General features: G+C 37.5%; 1 protein-coding gene across 1 annotated transcript in view; it reads left to right on the top strand.

Annotated features, from left to right (window-relative positions):
* The window catches only part of IQCM (IQ motif containing M), a 259,252-nt gene that overhangs the window by 5,217 nt on the left and 230,384 nt on the right, over positions 1-23,651 (top strand). Inside the window, exons 3-4 of the mRNA XM_070416930.1 lie at positions 4,704-4,786; positions 8,178-8,445. Of these exons, the coding sequence (XP_070273031.1) occupies positions 4,704-4,786; positions 8,178-8,445 (351 nt within the window). The remainder of the gene's footprint in view (positions 1-4,703; positions 4,787-8,177; positions 8,446-23,651) is intronic.

The following is a 23,651-nucleotide window of genomic DNA, read 5'->3' as shown; positions in this document are numbered from 1 at the left end:
ATAGGTACTTAATGACTGTATGCTGACTGAGTGTTGTTGAGAGGGAAGTAGGGCTTTACTAACACCTATGAAATCAAACAGGCAGTCAGGCACCTTATCCGGATTATATAGGCAAGGATGCCCTTAGCTATATGGCCCATACATCTTTGTTCAGCATATCCTCTTAGTAATTTTTATGAAGTCTCTGAAGAGTGTAATCTGGTTGTAGGAAGGATGGAAACACTCTGAATAAGGCCAGTTATTTTTGTTATGGTTATAAAAAACATGTTTTTTAGTTCATAGGTCTTTTGAATGCAAAAAGACTTATTCAGTGATTATAGCAAGATATAGCCAATGGTTCATTCCATTGTCTTAGTTTCCATGATTACATCTGGTGTCCTCATGTCTTCACTTCAGAGTTTAACTGGAACAATTATATAGAACCTTCTAAAGCAAGGCTTGGGGAATGTCTGGCCTGCAAAATCATTTGGTCTGAGCCTGCAATTAGGGGTGAGTTAATTAAATGTTTGACCAAATATAGCAGGCTAAATTTTAAGTTGATAATTTTGTATGGATGTTGAATCTATAATAATAAAAGGGTAATGTGCTAATTAGACCAGACAGCCGAATGACCTTCCGGACATCATTCCAGACGTCCTTCTGGACAAAGCTGCCACAGCGGGGGCCGAGAGAGGCAGTTAGGGGTGATCAGGCAGGCAAGTCGAGCAGTTAGGGGCAATCAGGCAGGCAGGCAGAGTGGTTAGGGGCGATCAGTCAGGCAGGAGAGTGGTTAGGGGTGATCAGGCAGGCAGGCAGAGGGGTTAGGGGCATCAGACAGGCAAGTCGAGCAGTTAGGGGTGATCAGGCAGGTAGGCAGAGTGGTTAGGGGCATCAGGCAGGCAAGTCGAGCAGTTAGGGGTGATCAGGGAGGCAGGCAAGTGGTTGGGGGTGATCAGGCAGGCAGGCAGAGGGGTTAGGGGCATCAGGCAGGCAGGCAGAGTGGTTAGGGGCATCAGGCAGGCAGTTAGAGTAGTTAGAGGCGATCAGGCAGGCAGGCAGGAGTGGTTAGGGGTGATCAGGCAGGCAGGCAGGAGTGGTTAGGAGCCAGTGGTCCCGGATTGTGGGAGGGATGTCTGACTGCCAGTTGCAGGATTGGGCCTAAACTGGCAGTCAGATATCCCCTGAGGGATCCCGGATTGCTAGAGGGTGCAGGTCAGGCTGAGGGATACATCCCCCCATCCCTGCATGAATTTCGTGCACCAGGCCTCTAGTTACTATGTTATAAATATCTAAATGGCTCTTGGCAGAAAAAAAGGTTCCCCACTCCTGTTCTAAAACATTATGAGAAAGATGAAATTTTATGAACATTCAATCATAGTAGCATTAAATTGATGATATATGAGTGAGTTTTTTAAAAAAAATATATAAAATAATGTAGGAAAATGTTTTAGGCTAGTGAAATAATTTGGCAGTAGAGATTCATTTTCTTTCCCCATGGAAATGCTAGTATTTGCAGTCATGTTTTAGCCAATTTCAATATGACTATTTCAACTTCTTCATGAACTTTATTATAAAATATTTGTTATTGCTTATAAGAATTTTTTATTCCTATATGGGGATATGGTAACTTGAAGAACCCAAAGTTTGAAGATATTTTATTATTTGCAAACCTATTATTAATTAGTTTTAATAAAAAGGGCTATAATAAGATAAGATTCATTCATGCTAATTTAGAAAGCTGAAATTTATTTTTGTGGTGTTGAAAAAATGAGGATTGACTGATAAAATTAATCACATAAGTAGCCCAATGATAGTAATACAACAATAAATATAATAATAATAATTGTTCACATTTATTGAAAGCTTATTATGTGCTTGGTGTTGTGCTAACTGCTCTGTAACCAAGCCCAATTTTATTCTCATAACAAGTCTGTGAGATATATTATTATTATTATTTTCATTTTACAAATGAGAGAGTGAAGGCTTAAGACAACAAAATAAGGCTTATGAGCAAATTAGAATTCAAGACCAAAATAGTGTGACTCAGGAATAAGAGTTCTTAAAACTCATCCTGTCTGCTATGGATATGTATTTGCAAATAAAGCCTTAATTATATTTTTTAACAGAGAAGGAGACAACCTCTTCTTAATAATTAAAGTTATAATGTGCACTTGAATGTATAAAAGCTGCATGCTTATATGCTTACCCCATTCTGAACAAAGAAACAAAGATTATTAACTGGATGGATTCTTAATGTCAAAATTGTTTACTTTCTTGTGATTTTAGATTTATTTGTTGAATATCCACATGTGCTTGGAAATTATAAAAATACAGAACAGACTCTGGCTTTGTCTTTTCCAAGGCATTGAAATATGAATTATTTTGTACTACCTTGAGAATTTAACTCTTTGGTTCAGACTGATTTTTAGTTACAGGAGAAAATCAGAATAGGTGCTGCAGCACATTAAATGACAATGAGGGCTCAGGACTGCTGACTTGGAGTCAAGGTGTCAGCACACCTTCAGTGGATCCATCTCAGGATCCATGTAAAATTGCTCTCTCTTGGTGCCTGCCATTTTTTGTCCCTTTAATACAATCACAGGCCTTGTTTTATTCAGGAACCTCAAGACCTGACTGTGTGGGTTCACTGTGGCAGTACCTAGATGAGTTGGAATTTACTTACTGGTTCCAAGAAGACCATTCGCGTTGGCAGAATGTATACAAGCTCCTCCACAGTTCACAGGCAACAAGTGACTTTTGAGGATGGGGAAAATTAGACACACTAGTCAGCAAGAGCCCAGATAGACAGAAAAGGCTACCTTGGGACTTTTACTCCTCTGTCAAAGTCTAAGTTTTAGATATGAAGGGGAAAATGAGAATGGCTCTATCAGCACCTTAAATTACAACAAGGGTGCAGGATTGCTGGCTTGAAATGAAAATGTTGTAGCCCATTCAAGCTGTTATAAAAATATATAATAAGGTGTTTTATAAACAGGAGAAACTTATTTCCCACAGTTCTGGAGACTTGGAAGTCCAATCATGATGCCAACCATTCGATGTCTGGTGAGGACCTGCTTTCTCTTTGACGGACATCTTCTCACTCTCAGCTCACATTAGTGGAAGGAACTACCCACCTCTCTGGGGTCTCTTTTCTAAGGGCACTAATCCCAATCACAAAAGCTCTACCCTCATGGCATAATCACCCCCCCCCCCCCCCAACCAAAGGCTCCACCACCTAATATCATTACATTAAGCATTAGGTTTCAATATATAAATTTTGGGGAAAGGACATATATATTGTTTGTAGTGTAAAGTGTTGGTGAAATACAAGGACTCAACTAGGGTAACCAACCCAACGCAAGAGGATTCTCCAGTCCTTACAGGGAGACCATTGCATCACGTTAAGATGCAGATGTGTAGAAAAAGCAAATTCAGGAAACCAGCATGGCTGTGCAGCTTTAGAAGACTCTTGGGCCCTCTGCATCTTAGAGCTTTGCTGTAAATGAAGGTTAGATCATCTCTAAGGTCTTGTCTGGAATGAAAACGGGATGGTTTTTATAAATCTACATTTCCACCAAAACCCAGTGACAATCATTTCATATATTAATAAATTATATTGACTGTTGTGTGTCTGATACAGGCAATAATGTAATTCTAAGTGATTATAAGAGCCGGTTAGTCAAAATAGAGGAAGTAAGGAAGGACAAGTTGTGGAGTCACAACTTGAAAAGCTTATTGTCTTTTCTTCAGGAAGTTAGGGGTCTGGTTAGGAATTCAGTCTGGCATTTTGTAATAGCAGCCCAAATAGACTAAGACAGTATCTCATTATGGTTTTGATTTGCTTGAAGATGGAAGTTTAATTGCTTGAAATTTGAGTGGGTGAAAAGAAGAGAGAGGAAAAAATCTTAATCCTAAGAGTACTAAAGGAGGTAGAGTTTTAGAAATGGAGAGCACACTGACCAGACTTAAAGCTAATTTAAATGGGTCACGTGACTTAATTTTACTGAGTCCAGGTAAAGAGGAGAAAGCCAAGAAACACTTTTAAATGTCACAATTGGCAGATGATAAAGAAAATGTAAGGCAGAAATCAGGAATAAATGAGAATGATGTATTCTATGTAGGTGCTATAAAATTCCATACATAGTCCTAGAGGAAAAGAATAAATTAAGAATCTAAGGCACTTATAAATGAGATAAGAGTTATTATAATATTATTCATTTGTAGGTGTGTATATTTTTATTTTAATTCTATTCCTATTTAACAAACCTATTGAGTTTTATGTTGCAGTTATAATTTAATCAACATGCTTTATGTACAGTCGTATGAATTATTCAAGAATAGAGAACACAAATAAACTTGATAACTTTTGTACCCAAATCATGCTGTTGTGTCTTCTGTATAGTAACATTTTAAAAAGTTTTAGAACCATTTGAGGTTTCAATTTTGTGTGCTTTCTTTGGTTTCCCTGAATTTTAATAATTTAGGATAATCTATGACTCTGACCATTATAAGCTGATGTTTTTTAAAGAAAAATATTACATTAAAGGAGTATTACATTAACTTCTTTGCATTCACTTATAAGTTACACTTATAAAAATTCAATTTTTAATAATGTCCTGAAAGATTCATAACTGTCCCCAAATTTTAATATCATAGGTTTGTCATTTTTTGATTGAGAAAGTACATTAACTACATTATTAAAAGTTTCTCTGTTTTTATTTTAGGTACTGTATTAGAGATCTCCAAGCAAGATTTTTTTGAGGAAGCAAAAACTCTCATTGCCCAACATTATGAGAACATAAATGAGGTGAATGCATTTATCTAACATTATATTTTTCTGGAAACTAATATTTTTGTATATTGCAATGATTGTTTCAAATGATTACATGAATCCCAATAGATTTTGAATAGAATGAAGAGAAAATGAAATACTTAGTAGTTATAATAACTGATTTCATATTGCATTTAAAAATTAATTTTTTAGCTATACAGATTATTTAATTATACAGATGTACTTAATTTGCACATTTAATTCTTAATGTTGTCTTGATGAATTATAACAAATATTTGGATTAAATATCTCACATAAATATCCCTCTTTAAACAGTATTAGGCAAAGCTAAACTAGAAAATATGCTGTGAGATGTCTCCTCTATGTCCCTGACATGACATGCTTATCTGATCTCCTTCCACCTCACTTTGCATTAAAATGTTTACTAGTCTGATAGTTTCTTGATAGTATTGACTGCCCTTTTTGAATGTTGCATCTCCAGCAACAGGCATTGTGCCTGGCCCCAAAAATATCTGCTGAATGGCATAGATTCGGAAGGCCAGGGAAGAAAGGATGAAAAGAAAAGTGATGGCAAAGAGATAATATAGGGTGAATTTTGGAGGACAGCCTTGGCAGAGGAGATGCAAAATTTTGGGGAATAGCAGCTATTGTGATAAATGGGCATTTGGGGCGATAGGTGAGGGAAGGGGATCTTAGAATCATGTACTTTGTGATCACTGTCCTTTTCCCTTTTGAGTACTTTTTAAATCAATGTATTTTAAATAAAGATTTTAAATATTTTTCAATGCTTATTGTGGAGGAAGGTGATTATAATTTTTACATGTATCTTTTGAATGGTCCTCTGCTGAGACCGGCCATAGGTGGTTTTAATCTTGTAATCAACATTGTCAATATTGCTTAACTGTTTTCTTTAACCAAAAAAAAAAAAATACTTTAAAATTACATTGATTTAATTAGTAGGTGCCTGGGATGAAAGCTTCACAGTCTTCAGAGTTAGGTAACTGTGCCTTAGCACCCTGACCATGTTTAAGAGTTTAATAACAGCTTAATAGTCCATCTTTGCATGGAAAACATAATACCTTCTTATGGGCATGTTGACTTGGCAAAAATTTGAATTTTTCTAAATCTTTTTATGGGCCAGAGTATGACTAGCTAGAAAAAGTATGATTGTTTGAACAATTGCTTGTCAGTTACCTGAGACTGTATTATTTTTCTATTGCTTAAAATTAAGAAGTATGTAAGTGTTACAAAGCCACTGTTCTCAAAACTGCCTAGTACTGGCACAAGAACAGACATATAGGCCAATGGAATAGAATAGAGAACCCAGAAATCGACCTGAACCAATATGCTCAATTAATATTTGACAAAGGAGGCAAGAACATACAATGGAGTCAAGAGTGTCTCTTCAATAAATGGTGTTGGGAAAATTGGACAGATACATGTAAAAAAAAAAGAAACTAGATCACCAACTTACACCATACACAAAAATAAACTCAAAATGGATAAAGGACTTAAATGTAAGATGGGAAACCATAAAAATACTAGAATAATCCAAAGGCAACAAAATCTCAGACATATGCTGAAGCACTTTCTTTACTGATACAGCTTCTAGGACATTGGAAACTAAAGAGAAAATAAACAAATGGGACTACATCAAAATAAAAAGCTTCTGCACAGCAAAAGAAACCATCAACAAAACAACAAGAAAGCCCACTGCATGGGAGAACATATTTGCCAATGTTATCACTGATAAGGGTTTAATCTCCAACATTTATAGGGAACTCATACAACTTAACAAAAGGAAGATAAACAATCCAATCAAAAAATGGGCAAAGGACCTAAATAGACACTTTTCAAAAGAGGACATTCAGAAAGCCAAGAGACATATGAAAACATGCTCAAAGTCACTAATCATCCGAGAGATGCAAGTCAACACAATGAGGTACCATCTCACACCTGTCAGAATGGCTATCATCAACAAATCAACAAACGACAAGTGCTGGAGAGGATGCAAAGAAAAGGAAACACTCGTGCACTGCTGGTGGGAATGCAGACTGGTGCAGCCACTGTGGAGAACAGTATGGAGTTTCCTCAAAAAGTTAAAAATGGAACTCCCATTTGACCCAGTGATCCCACTTCTAGTAATATATCCCAAGAAACCAGAAACACCAATCAGAAAGGATATATGCACCCTTATGTTCATAGCAGCACAATTTACAATAGCGAAGATCTGGAAACAGCCTAAGTGCCCATCAGCAGATGAATAGATTAGAAAACTGTGGTACATCTACACAATGGAATACTATGTGCTGTAAAAAAAGAAGGAATTTTTACCATTTGCAACAGCATGGTTGGAACTGGAGAGCATTATGCTAAGTGAAATAAGCCAGTCAATGAAAGAAAAATACCACATGATCTCACTCATTTATGGATAATAAAGACCATTATAAACTGATGAACAAAAATAGATACAGAGGCAGAACATCATCGAACAGACTGTCAAACTACAGCGGGAAGGCCGGGGAGGGATGGGGGGAGGGTATAAGAGATCAACCTAAGGACTTGTATGCATGCATATAAGCATAAACAATAGACACAAGACACTAGGGGGTAGGGGAGGCTGGGGGAATGTCAAAGGGGAAAAAAAGAGGAGACATATGTAATACTCTTTGTAATACTTTAAGCAATAAAACAAAGTTAAAAAAAGAAGTATTTAAGTGATTGAAATTACTTGAAATACATATCCAATTATGAATATTCTTTTCAGTTTTTTTATAGTTTAATGCATTTTTAAAAGCAAACTTGCAGAAACAGCACAGAAAACAGACAACTTTAAAAGCATATACTTGCATGTAGGACAACTCAGTTAGAAAAGCATAGTGGATGGATTTAAGGCATTTAAGTGATTAAAATTATCTGAAATACATATCCAATTATTAATATTCCTTTCTGAGAATCTACTTCTATGTATTAGCAATTATTTATGGTTCAACAGATAAAGTGCTTTGGGGGTGTAAGCATTTTATGGACATTTGAGAATTTTTCAAAGATGATTGAAAATAAATTCTTATATGTCTAGTTGAAAACTTCTGTCTTAAAATAGACTTTAAGGTTATATTTAAAAATATCACATTTGAAAAGAAAATTACTATTTTAAATTTACATATTTTGAAGTAGAATGCAACCCTCATGCCTGTGAAGTACCTTTTGAGAACTACATAGGATAACATCTGCTTCATTGGGGCACTGTCATATGCTTTATAGTAAATATCTTACATAGTAAGGCACTTTGCCAAATGTATGTAGTGTATACAAGTTTATTACTCTTAATAAAATTTATTATATACTTTTATTATATAATTAATATGACAATTACATTTAAAATTAATTTTTGTTTTATTCACAGAACAAAGTTCAAGGTACTTCTATAAATGTTTTTAGAAATAAACAGCAAAAACCGAAACCTGGCAAATACATACCTTCAAAGATTAAAAACAAGGAAATATTTGATGTGGTCCAAGAACTCCAGATAGCTCACAAACGTCCTTATTTTCACAAAGATGTTTCCAAGGGGGAATGTTTTGAGAAGCCCCCTCAACGAACTTCTTTCAAGGAGCCACACATGTTTCATGGAAAAGAAAAAACCAAGGGATATGTAGATCTAATTGCAAAAGGTAAGTTTTTGGTGGAGCAAAGAAGTTCAATAAACTAACAGGCAGAAGTGTTTGCTTCTGGTGTGTTTTAAATGGACTTCCCTTGTTCAGACAAAAATCCAGATTTTAAATTTTAGCAATGAAAGATAGAGAGATAGAGAGGCATGATTAAAAGAGTTGCTAACCTCTGGGGGCCACCTGGAATTGAGAAGAGAGCATCCTAATGGGCAAGAGGAATTTAGATGAGCACTACTGGTAGTTACATCTTCCAACAGAGTGATATTCCTTCTAGTACAAGTCCTCAGAGACCAGTTAGTTCACGGTTAGTAGTGCAGACAGAGGTGTATGGCTTTGGATTCTATTGTTGAGCAGGGTAGGTAAGGTAGGCAAGCTATTTGTGAGTGTGTTCCTCCAAAACCCTCTAAGGATTTTGGAGAGTTATAGGTTTTTCCTTTAAGACAAATTGTAGTAAAGATTTATTCTCTGTCAAGAACTTGGTAAGGTTGATGATACTGTTTTCTTGAGACTAATGGCTGGAATAAATGACTTCTTAAAAATACATTTTTAGTTATAACTATTTAAAATGTATCTACATTTTCTCTTTGTTATTGCTTCTTATGCTGTTAATTCATTTTAAGTTTTGTCTTCATGCAACGCCTGCTCTGTGCCAGGCACTATGTTGGGAGCTGGAGAAATAAAGATCAAAAGGCTCAGAGAGTAATGGGGGTGGGTACACACATAGGTAGTTTCTTATCATACAGTGTGGCAATGGCTGTAAGAGAGGTGTGTGCAAAGCATTATGGAAACACTGAAGCATAACCAGCCAAGTGCTGGAATGAAAATTTCTCAGAAGGGACCTCATTAGGAATGGGTTTTCAGGAGAAGTTTGCTAGAGGTAGGATGGAAACAGGAGAGGCCATTTGGAGTAGTGGCAGTGAACCAATAACACCCCAAAGGACGAAAGAATGTGATGTTTTGGGAAAGGAGAGCTGTGGAAAGAATTGAAGTTGGGAAGATGGGTGAGGCTAGATTTTGAAGGTAATATAATATGAGGTCCAGTATTGAACTTAAGTGTAATGGAAAGCCAATGGTGATTTTAAAGTTGGAGTTGGAGACGGGATGAGGCATGAGCAAATCTGTCTGAGAGAAAAATAAAACTGGTAGCAGGGGCTCCGGAGAAAATGATGGCAGAGAGTCCAGCAGGAGGCGTTTCAGGAAAGAGATGGTCTGTGTAAGAGATGGCAGGGGTCTAAATTAGGGCAGTAATGAGGCATGAAGTATGGAGGAGTGATGTTACAGTAGCATTTCTCACAGAGTAGTCTTCAGAACACTAGTCCTGAGTGACTCACCTTGACAAAAGGGTTATATGATTAGATATGTTTGAAAAAAATTTATTCAGTTCTTCAAGTTTCATATTGAGCATTAATATATTGAAAGATCTGAGAAATACTGCAGAAAAAAATCTGTCTGCTGTTTTTAATGTGGCTATCCTCAATTAACCTAATTAAAGATCCTAAAGAACGACATTGCAGTCTCTAGCCTGGTAAACTAAACAGATAGAATTAAGTTGAGATAGGAATTCAGAGGGAGAAGCAGATTTTGGTCCAGTGGAGAAAAGGGTGGGGAAAATAATGAACCTGTTAGCTTTGGACCTATTAGGTAGACATCTATGTGGAGATAATGATTAGAAAGTTGGAAATAGATATCTGGCACTTAAGAGAGAAGTAGGTGAAGGTTGAAGAGGAGTACCCATCAAAGGAGGTGGGACATGAACAGCTGGGAGGGAAATCAGAAGAGTATGAAATATGTTACTCATACTTTGGTCAAAGAGGAGGAAAACCTTAGGGGCAAGGAAAGCTCATCCATTATCCCAGGAGGAAGTCAGGGCTATGAGCACAGAAATAGGCTGATTGATAAATTAGGGGGTGAGATTGCTTCTGTTGTTTTGGTGAAATTAAAAATGAGGTTTTCACCTGAGGATGGGATGGGAAGTGCTGGAGTTTTGAGGAGCAAAGAGAAAGTTCAAATAGCCATAATCTGGGCAAGTATGAAAGTGCATGGACTATGAAAAGATAGTTTGCTATGAAAAATAAATGCACCCCTCACCCTTTTTTTAAGAGAAAAGAGAAATGATTGGGAAGTGTCAACAAGGATCAAGGAAGAAAGTGACTTTCTCTTTAGCCCTAAGTATGGGAAGGGTGGGAAATAAAGTTACTTCTCGGGAGAGTGCTGAAGAAGCTGTATCCTTAGGAAAATAAGGGCTGTTAGAACAAGAAGATAGGGGAACGTATGAGAACATAGCTCGAATATCAATTTAGCTGACAGAAGATTTGGGGTTTCCTAGGGCATAGTGAAGAGTTTGGGGAGGTGATTTAAGAAAGGATAAAAGGTTGAGGGTCTATGGAGACTAAGACAAATAGCAAAGAGAATGAGAAGAGTCGTTCTGAGGGCCTCTTAGAGAAGGTGGGTAATCTTTGCCAATGATGGTCGCTTTTGGGGATTGTTCTCTTCAGCAGGTTATCTTGAAGCCAAGGATGTTGGGGATGGGCATGTAAGAAAGGAATGAAAGTTTTTTAAGAGCAGAAGGAGGACAGTGGCCATCCAGAAAATCTTACTATAGACACTGTTGAAGTCAGAGACATTTTACTAGGGGCCGCTGCATGTACTCCCCTAGACAGCTGTGGAGTGCTGATCCTAGAGTTTATATGTAAATGAAAATGGCAATTTATTTCTCAAAGTTCTTATCTCAAAAAGCCTATATTAGGTCTGTAACTTGAATTGATTTTTAAAAACATATTCTCAATATTCATTTCACTGTGAATAGAAGCATGATCTAAGATATCTGGCATTAATTCCAGAACTTGATTAAAGTTTGTGAGATTAGAAAGAAAAGTGAGCCCTGTGTGTGTGGTATATGTATGTACCTTTTGCTCCTGCTGCACTGACAAACTCAGTTGCATTATCTTCCATAAGTTGAACATTTTATGTGAGAACAAACCAAACATATCTTAAATTTGATCTAAGAATATCAACTTTAAAAATATACTATAACAATTATGATATCAAATATCTTTAGTAATTATGTTTATGTGCTTGCATATAATACATACTCATGTTTTACTTAATAGAGCAAAATCAGAAAAAATATCAAATGATTTCCTCTTTGAGTATATAGGTATTCTACAGTACTGCTTAATTTTGCTACTGTTATGAATCAAATGTAAATATCTGATATGCAGGATGTATTTTCATTGTTACAAATTGAACATAATTAAAGCATAGTGATTAATCACAAAAACAATATGTAATTATATATGTGTTTTCTGATGGTCTTAGGTGACCCCTGTGAAAGGGTCATTTGACCCCCAAAGGGGTCATGACCCACAGGTTGACGACCCATAGGTTGAGAACAGCTGCTATATAATAAAAAGGTAATATGCAAATTGGCCCTAATGGCAGAACGACCTGGAACAACCAGTCGCTTACACATACTGACCACCAGGAAGCGGACACTCAATGCAGGAGCTGCCTCTCCCTCTCCTCCCCACCCACCAAGTGCACGAATTTTCGTGCCCCGGGTCTCTAGTGTGTATGTGTATATATATATATTACACATCTGCTTATGCATTCCCTTGAAAACAAAAAATACTTAGGTACTATTTTAATTTATTTAAATTCAAAAATAGATTTTTATTCAACCCAATTAAATTTTATTACATTCATGTCAAGCAAATACATTTAGGGTTGCTATTGGATTGTTTTCTAACAGTTTGGAAAGGAGTAGATGTGCGTGTGTGTGTGTGCGTGCGTGCATGTGTGTGCATGTGGGTGTGTTCTTTGGTTTCCAAAAAATAAATCTCTTCCTTAAAATATAAAATGAAGGCATCATGAATTTTAATAATGCTTTAAAATAATTACATGGCTAGAAAGCACTGGAAAAACCTGTCAGAAAAAATGACTTTGTTTTATGTTTATTTTTTTGCTCACAGTTGGTGACAGCTTACCAAGCAGGTTTTTGATCAACAATGTTTATAACATCTATTTTAACAATTTTAAGTGTATGGCTAATATTAACAAACATTACTCTTTCCCACAAAATTATTTGGAGAAATTTAAGACCAGTTCTTATAACAATTTATAAGAGCTGTGGAAACTAGAGTTTTTTTAATGAAATGGAAAATTATATCGACTTTGGTATTACAAAATAATTTGAAACTTGAAACATACTAATCTTCCCCCATGTATAAAAACAACCTCTAATTGAGGAATTTTTAAATAATGGAATAAATTTGGGATGTTCTTAGTGATCATCTCACAGAGAATTTAGCAATTGCTTCTCTGCTTCTCTTAGTTTCTTTCTGGTTTAGATTGCTATGTTTCTTCCTATTTCTTGTTAGGAATTTTCTTTTGCTTGCCTGTGTTCTTGAAGAAAGAACCTAAATAGAATTTTAAAAATTAGCAAATGAATAGCATTGTATAGCTGAGTGACAAATGCCTTGAACACAGACATTTCTTCTTTATGCTTTTTCTCTTTTTGTACTGACCTGGCAAGCTCTGACCTCGAAAGGTGTCAGATGGAGACAAAAAGTAAGAGAGGAATCAAGTTGCTTCAGTAACAACATGTTTTACTACACTGAAGTAGCCACCATGTACAGTAACATTTAATAAATTGATAATATCTTAAAAATGAAAATCATTAAAATCTTATAAAGGATTTAGAGACATTGAATGGCATTCTTTTTACCATCTTCCTTCTACTAATTCTATTGTTAGTCTAGAGGACAACTTAGGGAATAACAAATCTTAGGACTAGGTAGTGACTTCCAGAGATTTTCTGATTTAGTACATTTGTTCCATGTTTTGCCTTTGACAAGGGACATAGGCAGAGAAGAGTTAAGAGGCCAGTGGAATACTTCACAGTGGGCTGGGGTCCTTCCTAGGTCTTTTGTACAGAAGCTTTATGTATGAGGAAATAATACCATCTTCTCCTAGGAAATATGAGTTATTGCTTCCTAGAAATGGTTTTCTGTGTGTAGTGAAAACCTTCTTCAGCAGAAATTTATTGTTTTTGGCTTTTTGGCATCCATAATAGCTCTCTGGTTTGACTTTGGGGAAACACTCCTTCCACCTTAAATCTGTGTAGTGTGGGAGGGCTGTCACCCCAACTCCTAGCTCTAGGGTGGACATGTGATTCCTTCTGCTTACCCAAGTAGAAGAGCTCATTTTCCTGGCCACAGTGATTGGAGGGAGTGACTGGGCTTAAACCAGCAGGGATGAGATGTGAGCTTGGAGGCACCAAAGGACACAGCGTGGGATTGTAGAATCAAGTCAACCTGATAGAGTAAGCTGAGCAGTGCAGAGAAACAAAGTCCCAAGGACATTGTTTAAGCTTCGGCCCCAAGCTCTTCTGAAGACAAACTTCACTTGGACTATCCGGTTTAAGTGAGTCTGTGAATGATGCCCCTCTGAGAAGGCAGTCTGGGTTAATGACTCGACGGATGGGAGTCCGACTGCCTAGACTCAAATACCAGATTTTGTACTCATTAGGTTCTTTAAACTAATTTGGCTTTCTGTTGGTTTTCTCTGGTAGTCTGATGGAAACATTGTAGAAAAATTTTACTTAACGTGCCACTTTGACACCTCAATTCTAGACATCTGGCCTCCAGATATGTGAGAGTATACATTTCTGTTGTATTCAGCCAGGAAGTTTTTGGCAATTTGTTATGATGGGCATAAAAATCTAACAAAGTGGACTTCCAAAAGTAAGTTTCAATTATAGGCATCATTTACAAAATATTTTTCCTTGTATAATGAGTGTAAAAGTGTAACCCATAGGTTCTTTGAACTTTCATTTCCTCATTCATACATTTATTCAGCAACTATATAAAATGCCTATTTGAACTGGGTGCTGTGTACCATGGTTCCCCGCCCTGATGGAACTTTCAGTTTAATAGAAATTCTCTCCCACTCTCTTAAAAAGCACGGTGGTTGTTGTTTTTTGTGGTGCGTGGGGACCAGGGTTATACTAAATAACTGCCCTTTCCCTTCTGAGTTTGGAATCAATTGAATTGAGAAATAAGACACAGGAATTGGGCAAATGAGATTAAAATGCTCAGTTGTTACTGACAAAGCAGATGAGAAAATATTGCCCTGGAAAAGTAGCCCTGTGGCTTGTTAATCCTCTTCCAGAATGAAATGCATTCTCTCCATCACAGGCAGAATTTGCAGCAGCCACACTCCGCCCCTGCCTCCAGCACAAAGCAGCACAGGCCCTGTAACCAAGCCTTGTGCAGAGGAGACTCGCTGCTTGTTCTGGGCTGGCAGCCTGGAGAAGCTCAGGGGACTTAGCTCAGCCTGACTCTCATAGAGTGAGGACAGGGATAGGGGAAGGCAGGCCTTTTACTCTCACAAACCAGAGTTATGAGCCTTTCTGGCTGGCCATACCCTCGTGTCTCTTGTAGGTCTGAACTAAGAGAAAGTAGAACTATGGGTGTCTCCCCAATGGTATACCTTCCTGTCAGAGGCCACTAAGAGTGGATGTTACAAACAACTTGCAGGGTTTGCCTGTAGTCTGAGGTTTACATACCTTTGGGTTTGGAAAAGGAACAGCCATAAACTGGGTATTAAGGTAATTAAATATTTTACTGGGTGTAATTTCCTGCTAGCAATGCTAGACATTTTGGGACAATAAAAAACGTGCAAGCCATCAAACACTTCCTGCCTCTCAGTAAGTGAAAGTTGGTTATCCCCAACCATTAACATTTGTATTAATTTAAACTTTTTTTCAGGCAGAAATATCACTAATATGCTAATTAGTAAATCAAGTAAATTTCATTGTAAACATTTGAGGCTAAACTTCTTGTTAAGAAATTAGCTGTCTTTCTGAGACAATACATTTCTGAGATTGATATGTTTATATAAAATAAGCAGTGACTAACTTAATTGACTTCTCTTTTTACTATTTTGAAATGGAGTTTTTAAAAGTTGACTTCCATATAAACAAAGGAATGTAACCCCATTTCCAATAAGAGAAAATCTTTTGTCATTTTGAGACTACATTATTAATGTGCTCCCCTAATTTATCCCCCTGCCTCTGGTCTCAGCCTGAATTAATCTTTAAATAAAGTTATGCCAGAGTGATTTTATAAGATGTGAATCCTACACTCTCTTAAAATCCCTCAATGTTTCCCCAGGGCTTAAAGGATACAGGAGATGAAGTTATGTGTTTTATGCATCTTAACTATAAATATTAAAAATTGATTAACCATTAGAGGATAAAGACTGAATTATCTTTCTATTCTTTTTATGGAAAATATGAAATTTTTGTAGCATGAAGAGGTGGCTAAATAGCTGATAGCTAAATGGGTAAGAAAACGTATTAAAGAAGTGTTTCTGGTAGTTAACTAACAAAAACATTATTTTTTGTAGATTTTATCATGTGATTGTTGTCAACTTTTTAGAATTTATTTGTGGTGATAATCATCTCTAATTCTAAATATTCACATCCATACCTCATTTTGTATTTATGCTTTTATTAGACATGTCTTTAGTGTGACTCCCACAATTTTATAAATTTTAGTCCCCAAAATATCTGGATTCACTGATGAGAGGAAAAGTTAGAGATAGAAAACTCTGAAGCTATTGTTGTGAAGTAGACATAACGAGATGGTGACTTGGCTTAGGGCAGTGGTTCTCAACCTGTGGGTCATGACCTCTTTGGGGGTCGAACGACCCTTTCACAGGGGTCACCTAAGACCATCGGAAAACACAAATATAATTACATATTGTTTTTGTGATTAATCACTATGCTTTAATTATGTTCAATTTGTAACAATGATAATACATCCTGCATATCAGATATTTACATTACGATTCATAACAGTAGCAAAATTACAGTTATGAAGTAGCAATGAAAATAACTTTATGGTTGGGGGTCACCACAACATGAGGAAATGTATTAAAGGGTCGCAGCATTAGGAAGGTTGAGAACCACTGGCTTAGGGTGATGGTAAGTATTTAGGTTTTGGGTTTGTTTTAAAGGTAGAACCTTCAACAGGATTTGCTGATGAGTTGGTTATTGGATGCTATTGAAGAGAAAGAGAAGAGTCAAAGATAATCAACTCATCAGCAAATTTCTGTTGAAAAGTATACCTTTAAAACAAATTCAAAACCTAAATGCTTTTGCCCTAAGCTACTGAGGATAAAGTTTCCACTTACCAAGACGGGGATGTCTATAGGAGGGACAGATATGCTTCTTATGACCAGGAATTAAGCTGTAGTCATATGAAGTCTGACATGTCTGTTAGACATCTAAGTGGAGATATTGAATAGTAAGTTTGTATCTGAGTTTGGAGTTCATGGCAGAGAACTAGGCTCAGGTATCACTTTGGGATATCTTATTGTGTATATATAGTATTTAATGCCTGGAAGGTATGTGATATGCCATACAAGTTAGAAAAGTCTAAGAACTAAGCCATGGAGTATTTAGAGGTGAGGGAAATGAGGAGAAACTAGCAAAGATGACAGGGAAAGGAGCAGTAAGAGAGGATGAAAAAGCCAAAAACAAAACAAAAAAAAATAAAAACAAAAAACAGGAGATTGAGATGAGCTGGAAATTGAGTGAAGAAGGTGTTTCAAGTATGAAGGAGAGACTGATCAGATGTGTCAAATTCTGCTTATAGATCAAGATTAGGACTGAATGTTGACATTGAACTTAGTAACATGAAGGTCAGTGAGGACCTCCACACCTACTTTTTTGGTAGAATAGTCAGTTTAGAAGAGATTGGGCAGAGAGAAATGAGACAAGTGTAAGAACTATTTCAAACTGTTATGTTATACAGGAGAACACAGAAATTGGGTACCTATTAGAAGAGATCAGGAAGAGTAGTTTTCTTTTGTTTATTGTTTTAAGATGGAAGAAATAGTAAAATTTCTGTTCAGAACAATCAAGAGGAGAGGGAAAAATAACTTAAAAAGGACGGAGAAAGAATAATTGCTGGGAGCAAGGTCCTTCAGGTGAGAGTGGATGAAAACTGTTGTACACGCAGAGGGCTTGGCCTTAGATTAGAATGTGGATTATTTTACCCTCAATAATGAGAGGACACACCGAGTATATGAATACAGATGCTGTCAGGAGGGTAGCTTCAGTAGTCTCCTTTGATTGCTTTCTCAGTGAAATGCAAAGCAAGGACCTCTGTTGGAAGCAAGCTGAGGGGTGGAGGGAGGTGTTGGAGGTTTAGAGTCGAAAATGATTAGAGAGGGGTGAGTGAACAGACAACAGTGTTGTGCTGTGATTAATGAAGCATTGAAGTCCACTTGGGTTCATATTAATGACTATGAAATGAGACCAATCATGTTTCTGTTTTATCCTATCACATTGACTATGCAAGTATCACAGAATAGGCAGAGACTTAAATTCAACTAGAGTTTTGTGTTTTCTCAAATGAAGATGACAAAATGAGGGTGGCGTAATGGAGTTGAGAGTCTGAGAGAGAGAGAGAGAGAGAGAGAGAGAGAGGTTATAAGGATTAACTTTGGAAGTTAAGCTGGCTAAGAGATGAAGGTGGCAAGCAGGAGTGAAAAGGTAGTGGTATCAATGAGTTGCAAGTGCTGGTAATGGTCAAAGATTGTTGGTGATGGGGAATACCCTGAAAAAATAAAAGGCGTTGATGAGGGAGTAAAATGCTTAAAATTGAACTCATCAAGTAACAGTGATGGGTAGTGAAGAGGAACAGGGTGTGAACTTGATCAGAAATGGCTCCTCGAGGGGGAGATGATAATTTCTCTCAGTTTTTTATAACCTGTACCTCAGCTGAACAGATATTCAATGAATGTTTCCAGATGGATTTAGAAAAAAAAAGTTGACTATTAGAATGGAGGAAAGCTGATAAAAGTAGGTCATTCTGAGCCAATTTTTAAATTAGCAACTGCATTTGTCTTCATACATTTATGGGTGCACAGGACAAAGACCCATACAAGCTAGCTCAAGTCGGGGGAACTTATTTTAAGTTTCAGATCGCACTAAATGCAAAGTCTTTTGAGAACCACTGGCCTCTCATCCTGCTTCTCAGGGTGGCTCTGCTTTCCTCCCAGATAGGTGTCTTCTCCTCATTGTACACACAGACCAACACGCTCACCTCACCTTCTAGGTCATATTTCTGGCAGAGGAATATGATGGGCCTCGGATGTGTTAGGTGATCCCAGAGCCACAGTCAGGACAGGAGTGATGGCAGTAAGGTGCCATTATGGCTATTTCAGCCCAACCTCTCAGCAGAATCTATAGTCCAGGAGAGTGCCTTGTGGGGAGCAGGCTGCATGGGGCAGGCAACTCCAAATACGTCATCTTTTTGTGAGGGAGGGGATCAAGTAGAAAATAGCAGGTCCTATTTTATTAAGCAAAAATATTCTTGCATTTAGAAGAACAACATATTTTAGCTTCTATAATTTTATCTTTTGTCTTAATAAAAGTTCAGTAGAAGACAATCCGATTATCAACTAGTTAATATTGATTATTTTGCTAGTTACCATTACTCTTAGCAAACATTGGCTGATCAATATCTTTATAAACTTATTTCTATTTCCTCTGATGAGGCCACTTATTTGTACCCTGATCTAGTCAGTTAATTTGTACAAGTACATAGCAGGATACGTTATTTTTTAGGCTAAATATTAAAACACACACACACACAAAAACCCTTTTCATAGTTCTCTACTAGAGAGGCACTGTAAGGATAGCTTGGGCAGTAGCTTCACATGACATCAGCAATCTTCCAAGAAGAGTGGACAGTGTTCTTATTGCCATTTTAGATGGGCATTAGGTACTCCTACTATTTATAGCTCCAAGAACATCTCCTGTCATGTATGTTTGCCTGTGTATTGATCTGTATGCCCTGCTAGAAAGTAAACCTTTAGAGGGCAGGGATCTTATCTCATTTGCATTGGTATGTGCCTGAACAGCAGAATGATGGGCTCATTCAGAACTTGAAAGATGTTCTATAAATATTTGCTGAGTACCGGAATGAAGCGGGTGTGAGTGCAAGTGTGTGTGTAAGTTGCTTAACCAGGTTTAAGCAAGCCTGGTAGCTTTTCAAACTATTCCAGGTACCATGTGAACACTTCTGTTACAAGGTGCTGAGTACTGCGTTACACCTTAAGAGCGTTTGTGCGCGCGCGCGCGCGCGCGTGTGTGTGTGTGTGTGTGTGTGTGTGTGTGTGTGTGTGTGTGTGTGGTGTGACAGTTACTGTAAAGAATAAAGAGATCCATTGTAATTACTGTCTGGTGTAAAACAGCTGTTGCCTGAGCTATTCAGTGTCCGAGGCAGTTACTCATTCCCCTGGTCTGCATGGTTGCTTCCAAAATGATCCTGTCACAGCATGTGTGTTCTGGCATCCCCTCCAAACACTGGGAGGCCTGCAGCCAAGGGTCTGTTAATGCCTGAAGTGCGCAACGTGTGACATTGATCATCCCCTCTCTGAGCTGGCACTGCTCTGAAGCAGCCTGAGAACCAGGGAACGAGCCCGCTATTAAATCCATCTGGTTTTGATCCCTGTGCACTTAATGAATCAAAACATTATTTTAGACAAATTTTATTTAGCTATTCCAGAAGTTCAGTGAGTACTCTGACTATACTTAGGATGGATCCAAAAAGTGCTTCATGTAGTCACTGTAGAGACATTCATGAAGACATATAATGTGTGACCGTTACAAGTTTAATGGGTACTTGTAAGTACTTCCCATGTGATTGAGTTGATGGTAGTTTCTACTTGAGTTCTCAGCTTCCAGCTGCACTGAGCCACTAAGTGTGGCCTTTAAGTAGAATTCAAAAATAGATGGGATACCTGGTATAGTTCTGTAGCTAAATGACCTTTATTTTTTCATTCCTCAGTGAAATGTTGGAAATCTCTATATATCTCTATTATTCTATTGGAAGTCAATTAATGGAGAAGAGGACAGAGCAGCAAAAAAAAAAAAATAATAATATATATATAGCATATATTGAGCATGTACTACATATTAGGCACTATGTAAAGCCATGCATTTTCCAAAGTCTTGAAAAATAGTCTATTATTAGTTGCATTATACAGATAAGAAAACTCAGACTCAGAGAGACATGCTCAAGCTGGTGTCATGGAGAGGAATGGCAGAACCTGGATTGGAGATCTCTCTCTGATGCCAAAGCCTGCACTCTCTCCCCTCATCTCCATGCTATATCCTTTTCCTCAGTGGTGTTTGGAGTAATTCGCTGTGCTTGGGGGAACGAGGGTTTTCCAAGTGCTCTGAGCGTGTGGAAGGGCCACTAAGTCTTTTTCTAAAGCATTATATGCCTCGAGCAAGTCACTTTTCTTTTCCATATTTCACTTTGCCTCATAAAACTGATCAGATCTATCCTGCTCTGGAAGGCTATTCTGTTTTCATGAAGAGCTATGATGTTTCAGGAAAAAAAAAAGGTGTCATTGAAAGTGCCCAACCTCATTCTTAGATAATAACGAGAAAAACGCCAATGTCATTTATGTCCTGTAGCAAATGGATGCTCTCCTGGTTCTCCCAAAAATGTCCCTAAGTGCTGGTGTCGTTTTCAGCAGGTCCTCATCACCGCATCCTGTGGATGCAGACAAGGACTGCCAGGAGGGGGTCAGGTAACTGGACACTGACTGCTCGTGGGGCTCAGCAGTGAAGTATTCGATTATTGCTGCTGTTTAACCAAAGCCACAATTTTAGAGGCATTTTAGAAATTTCAATGGAAAAGATATATTTGCTAGTAAGTTAGAAAAGGTAGCTAGTGTTACACAGATATGTGAAAGGCTAGAATTTGCAATGAGCTTGGGCAGTTGCTTCCCCCGCTTTTTATTGTGAAAATGGTGACTGTTGCTACCTCTACCCAGAAATTCCTCTCTAACAATACCACCTTTATCAATGGGAGCAGGCTTGTTTCCTGAGTGGGAAGGGCAGCAAGAATATGGGGAAGAATTACTGTTTCTGTGAAAGAGGGGAGGGCATGATTACTTTGCTGGGCCAACAATAATGGAATGTCCCAAATGGCCATAAAGATGTTCTCGGTGTTCCTACACAGTTTCTTAGGTAAAATTGTTATGTAGGTAGTTAGAACTAAGCAATAGCACCACGTGTTTACGATTTGAGGACCCAATGCTAGAATGACCAGACCTTGGGATTTTTTGGCCCTGGTTTTTAAATGAAACCTGATTTTAATTTGTACATGGGCTTTTGCCTTGTTGAAATAAAAAAAAAAGCAATCACAATAGCTGGAACCCCAATTTGCTCAAATCTGTCTTTTGCAGCTGATTGTATTTACTTACAGGTCTAATTACATTTAGAAAAAGTTTTATGGCATCAGCAGTAAAATCAAATGAGTGCATGAAATTTCTAATGATTTATTTCCCACTCAAATTTTAATTATCCAGATCTACACACTGGGGACACTTCCCCTTGAAAAGGGAATGCTTTTACGTGTTGATTCTCACTATAACTGGAGGTTTGCACTCCTTTTTGTAATTGGCTTCCACATTTTTTTTTTCTTTCAAACTAGAATGAATTTCACATCTTCCTAGATTTGTTCCTGTGTTTGTAGTCCTGATATAAACATCCTGACCATGAGGAAATGTTTGCATTGCTCAAAGGACCACTTCTGTGGCTGGAAAGGGTGGGTAACGAGACCTCACATTTGTGAGCACAAGCAGTGAACACAGTTGAGTACGACGGTTTAGGCTTGAATGATGATGGTAATCTAATACATGTGTCACTCAATTAACCCTCTGTATTGGCTTGAAGAAGAATCTGAGATTTAGAAACAAAAATAAAAATAAATTAAGGTCTGGTTTCCTTGCTGCGTGATCGTGGCCACATTATTTAACATATTAATCCTCAGTTTCCTATTTTGTTAAATGGTTATGATAAAAAAAAAAATACCTGCTGACTATATTGCTGGAGGGCCAAAGGAGATTTATGGGTGAAAACGTAAACTATAAAATGCTATACACATTATTAATGACTCATTGAAAGACTCGTGAGGACATATATGTGAATCTAGAAAAGCTGATGTTTGTCTATCAGTGTAAAGCAGTTACAAAGTGCATTTGCAGGAAGAAAACGAGTGGGCTCCCTTCCTTACTTTACTTCCCTTTAGGCAACAGATCATATTCAAGCATTACACTTGGTAGGGAATCTAAGGATTTGTGTGATACCTTTACCTGGTGGTTATCTGAAAAGTAATGCTCTGGTTTTATGTAAGTGCGTTCAAGCTACACTGGTGCCCAAGTTTATCATCTGGCTTTAGGGTTTCATGTGTCCTGTGGTTTTAAAGAGTTAATAAAACCTTAACTACATAATAAACTGCAAGGGAACGACTGTGACAAATGTTGTTGGCATCAAATATACTGGGAAATGGGGTTTTCAGCAGAAGTGGCTTAATTAAGAGTGGGGCCAGTTTCCATCCGCTATTTCACCTTGGTTTCTGCTTCGGCAACAAGTCGCAAAACTGGTCAGCCTTGCAGCCTAGAGCTTCCTAATTGGCTCCAAATGAGTCAGATTCCTGTTCTGTCTGGTGGTTAATATCATTGGCAAGTCTTGCAGATAAACAACAGAAAGAGTGCCAAATCCTTTAGAGGACAAACAGCATATCCTGGTTTGTCGGGCATCCTTTGTCCCTTCACATAGGCTTACTTTGGGGCCTGAGAAAAACTATCACTTCCTAATGCAAGGTGAGAACATGTGTCAAGGTGGTTGAGAACTTTTCCCTGAGACAAATAATGGTATGAAATGTGAGGAGAGCTAAGAGCTGGTGAGAAAACAAAGAAAGAAATAATCATTTACAAATAGCTGCTTACTTCACTGGAAAATGATCCTAATCAGGAATTTGCATTTCTTTAAAGTCTTTCTGTTAGTGATAATATCCCTATCCCTATTTCTCAAAAGGCAATTATCACATAAAATGGCTTATAATAGAAGTGTTATTGCTTTCCTGGCGTTCAGCATGTAAGATTTTTATTGGTATACTTATCTTTTTTTTTCTAAGCACCTGCAATTATATTTACATTCTGACAAAATACAGTGATGGTGGCACTTAAATCTCCCAAGTTTCTGTCTATGATCCTCAGCAATTTTAGTCTTTTCAGCTCTGTTTTCTGTAACAATTTCAAATGCAATTAAGGCACAGAAGTATCATTTGTAAAGTTTCCACAAAGCATGTATTTTGGGTTTTGGTGCTAGATAA

The sequence above is a fragment of the Myotis yumanensis genome, unplaced genomic scaffold, assembly GCF_028538775.1.
Source record: "Myotis yumanensis isolate MYYU_CA2020_CCGP unplaced genomic scaffold, mMyoYum1.0.hap1 SCAF_5, whole genome shotgun sequence".
Classification (NCBI taxonomy): domain Eukaryota; kingdom Metazoa; phylum Chordata; class Mammalia; order Chiroptera; family Vespertilionidae; genus Myotis; species Myotis yumanensis.
This window is presented reverse-complemented; position numbering and strand designations above follow the sequence as displayed.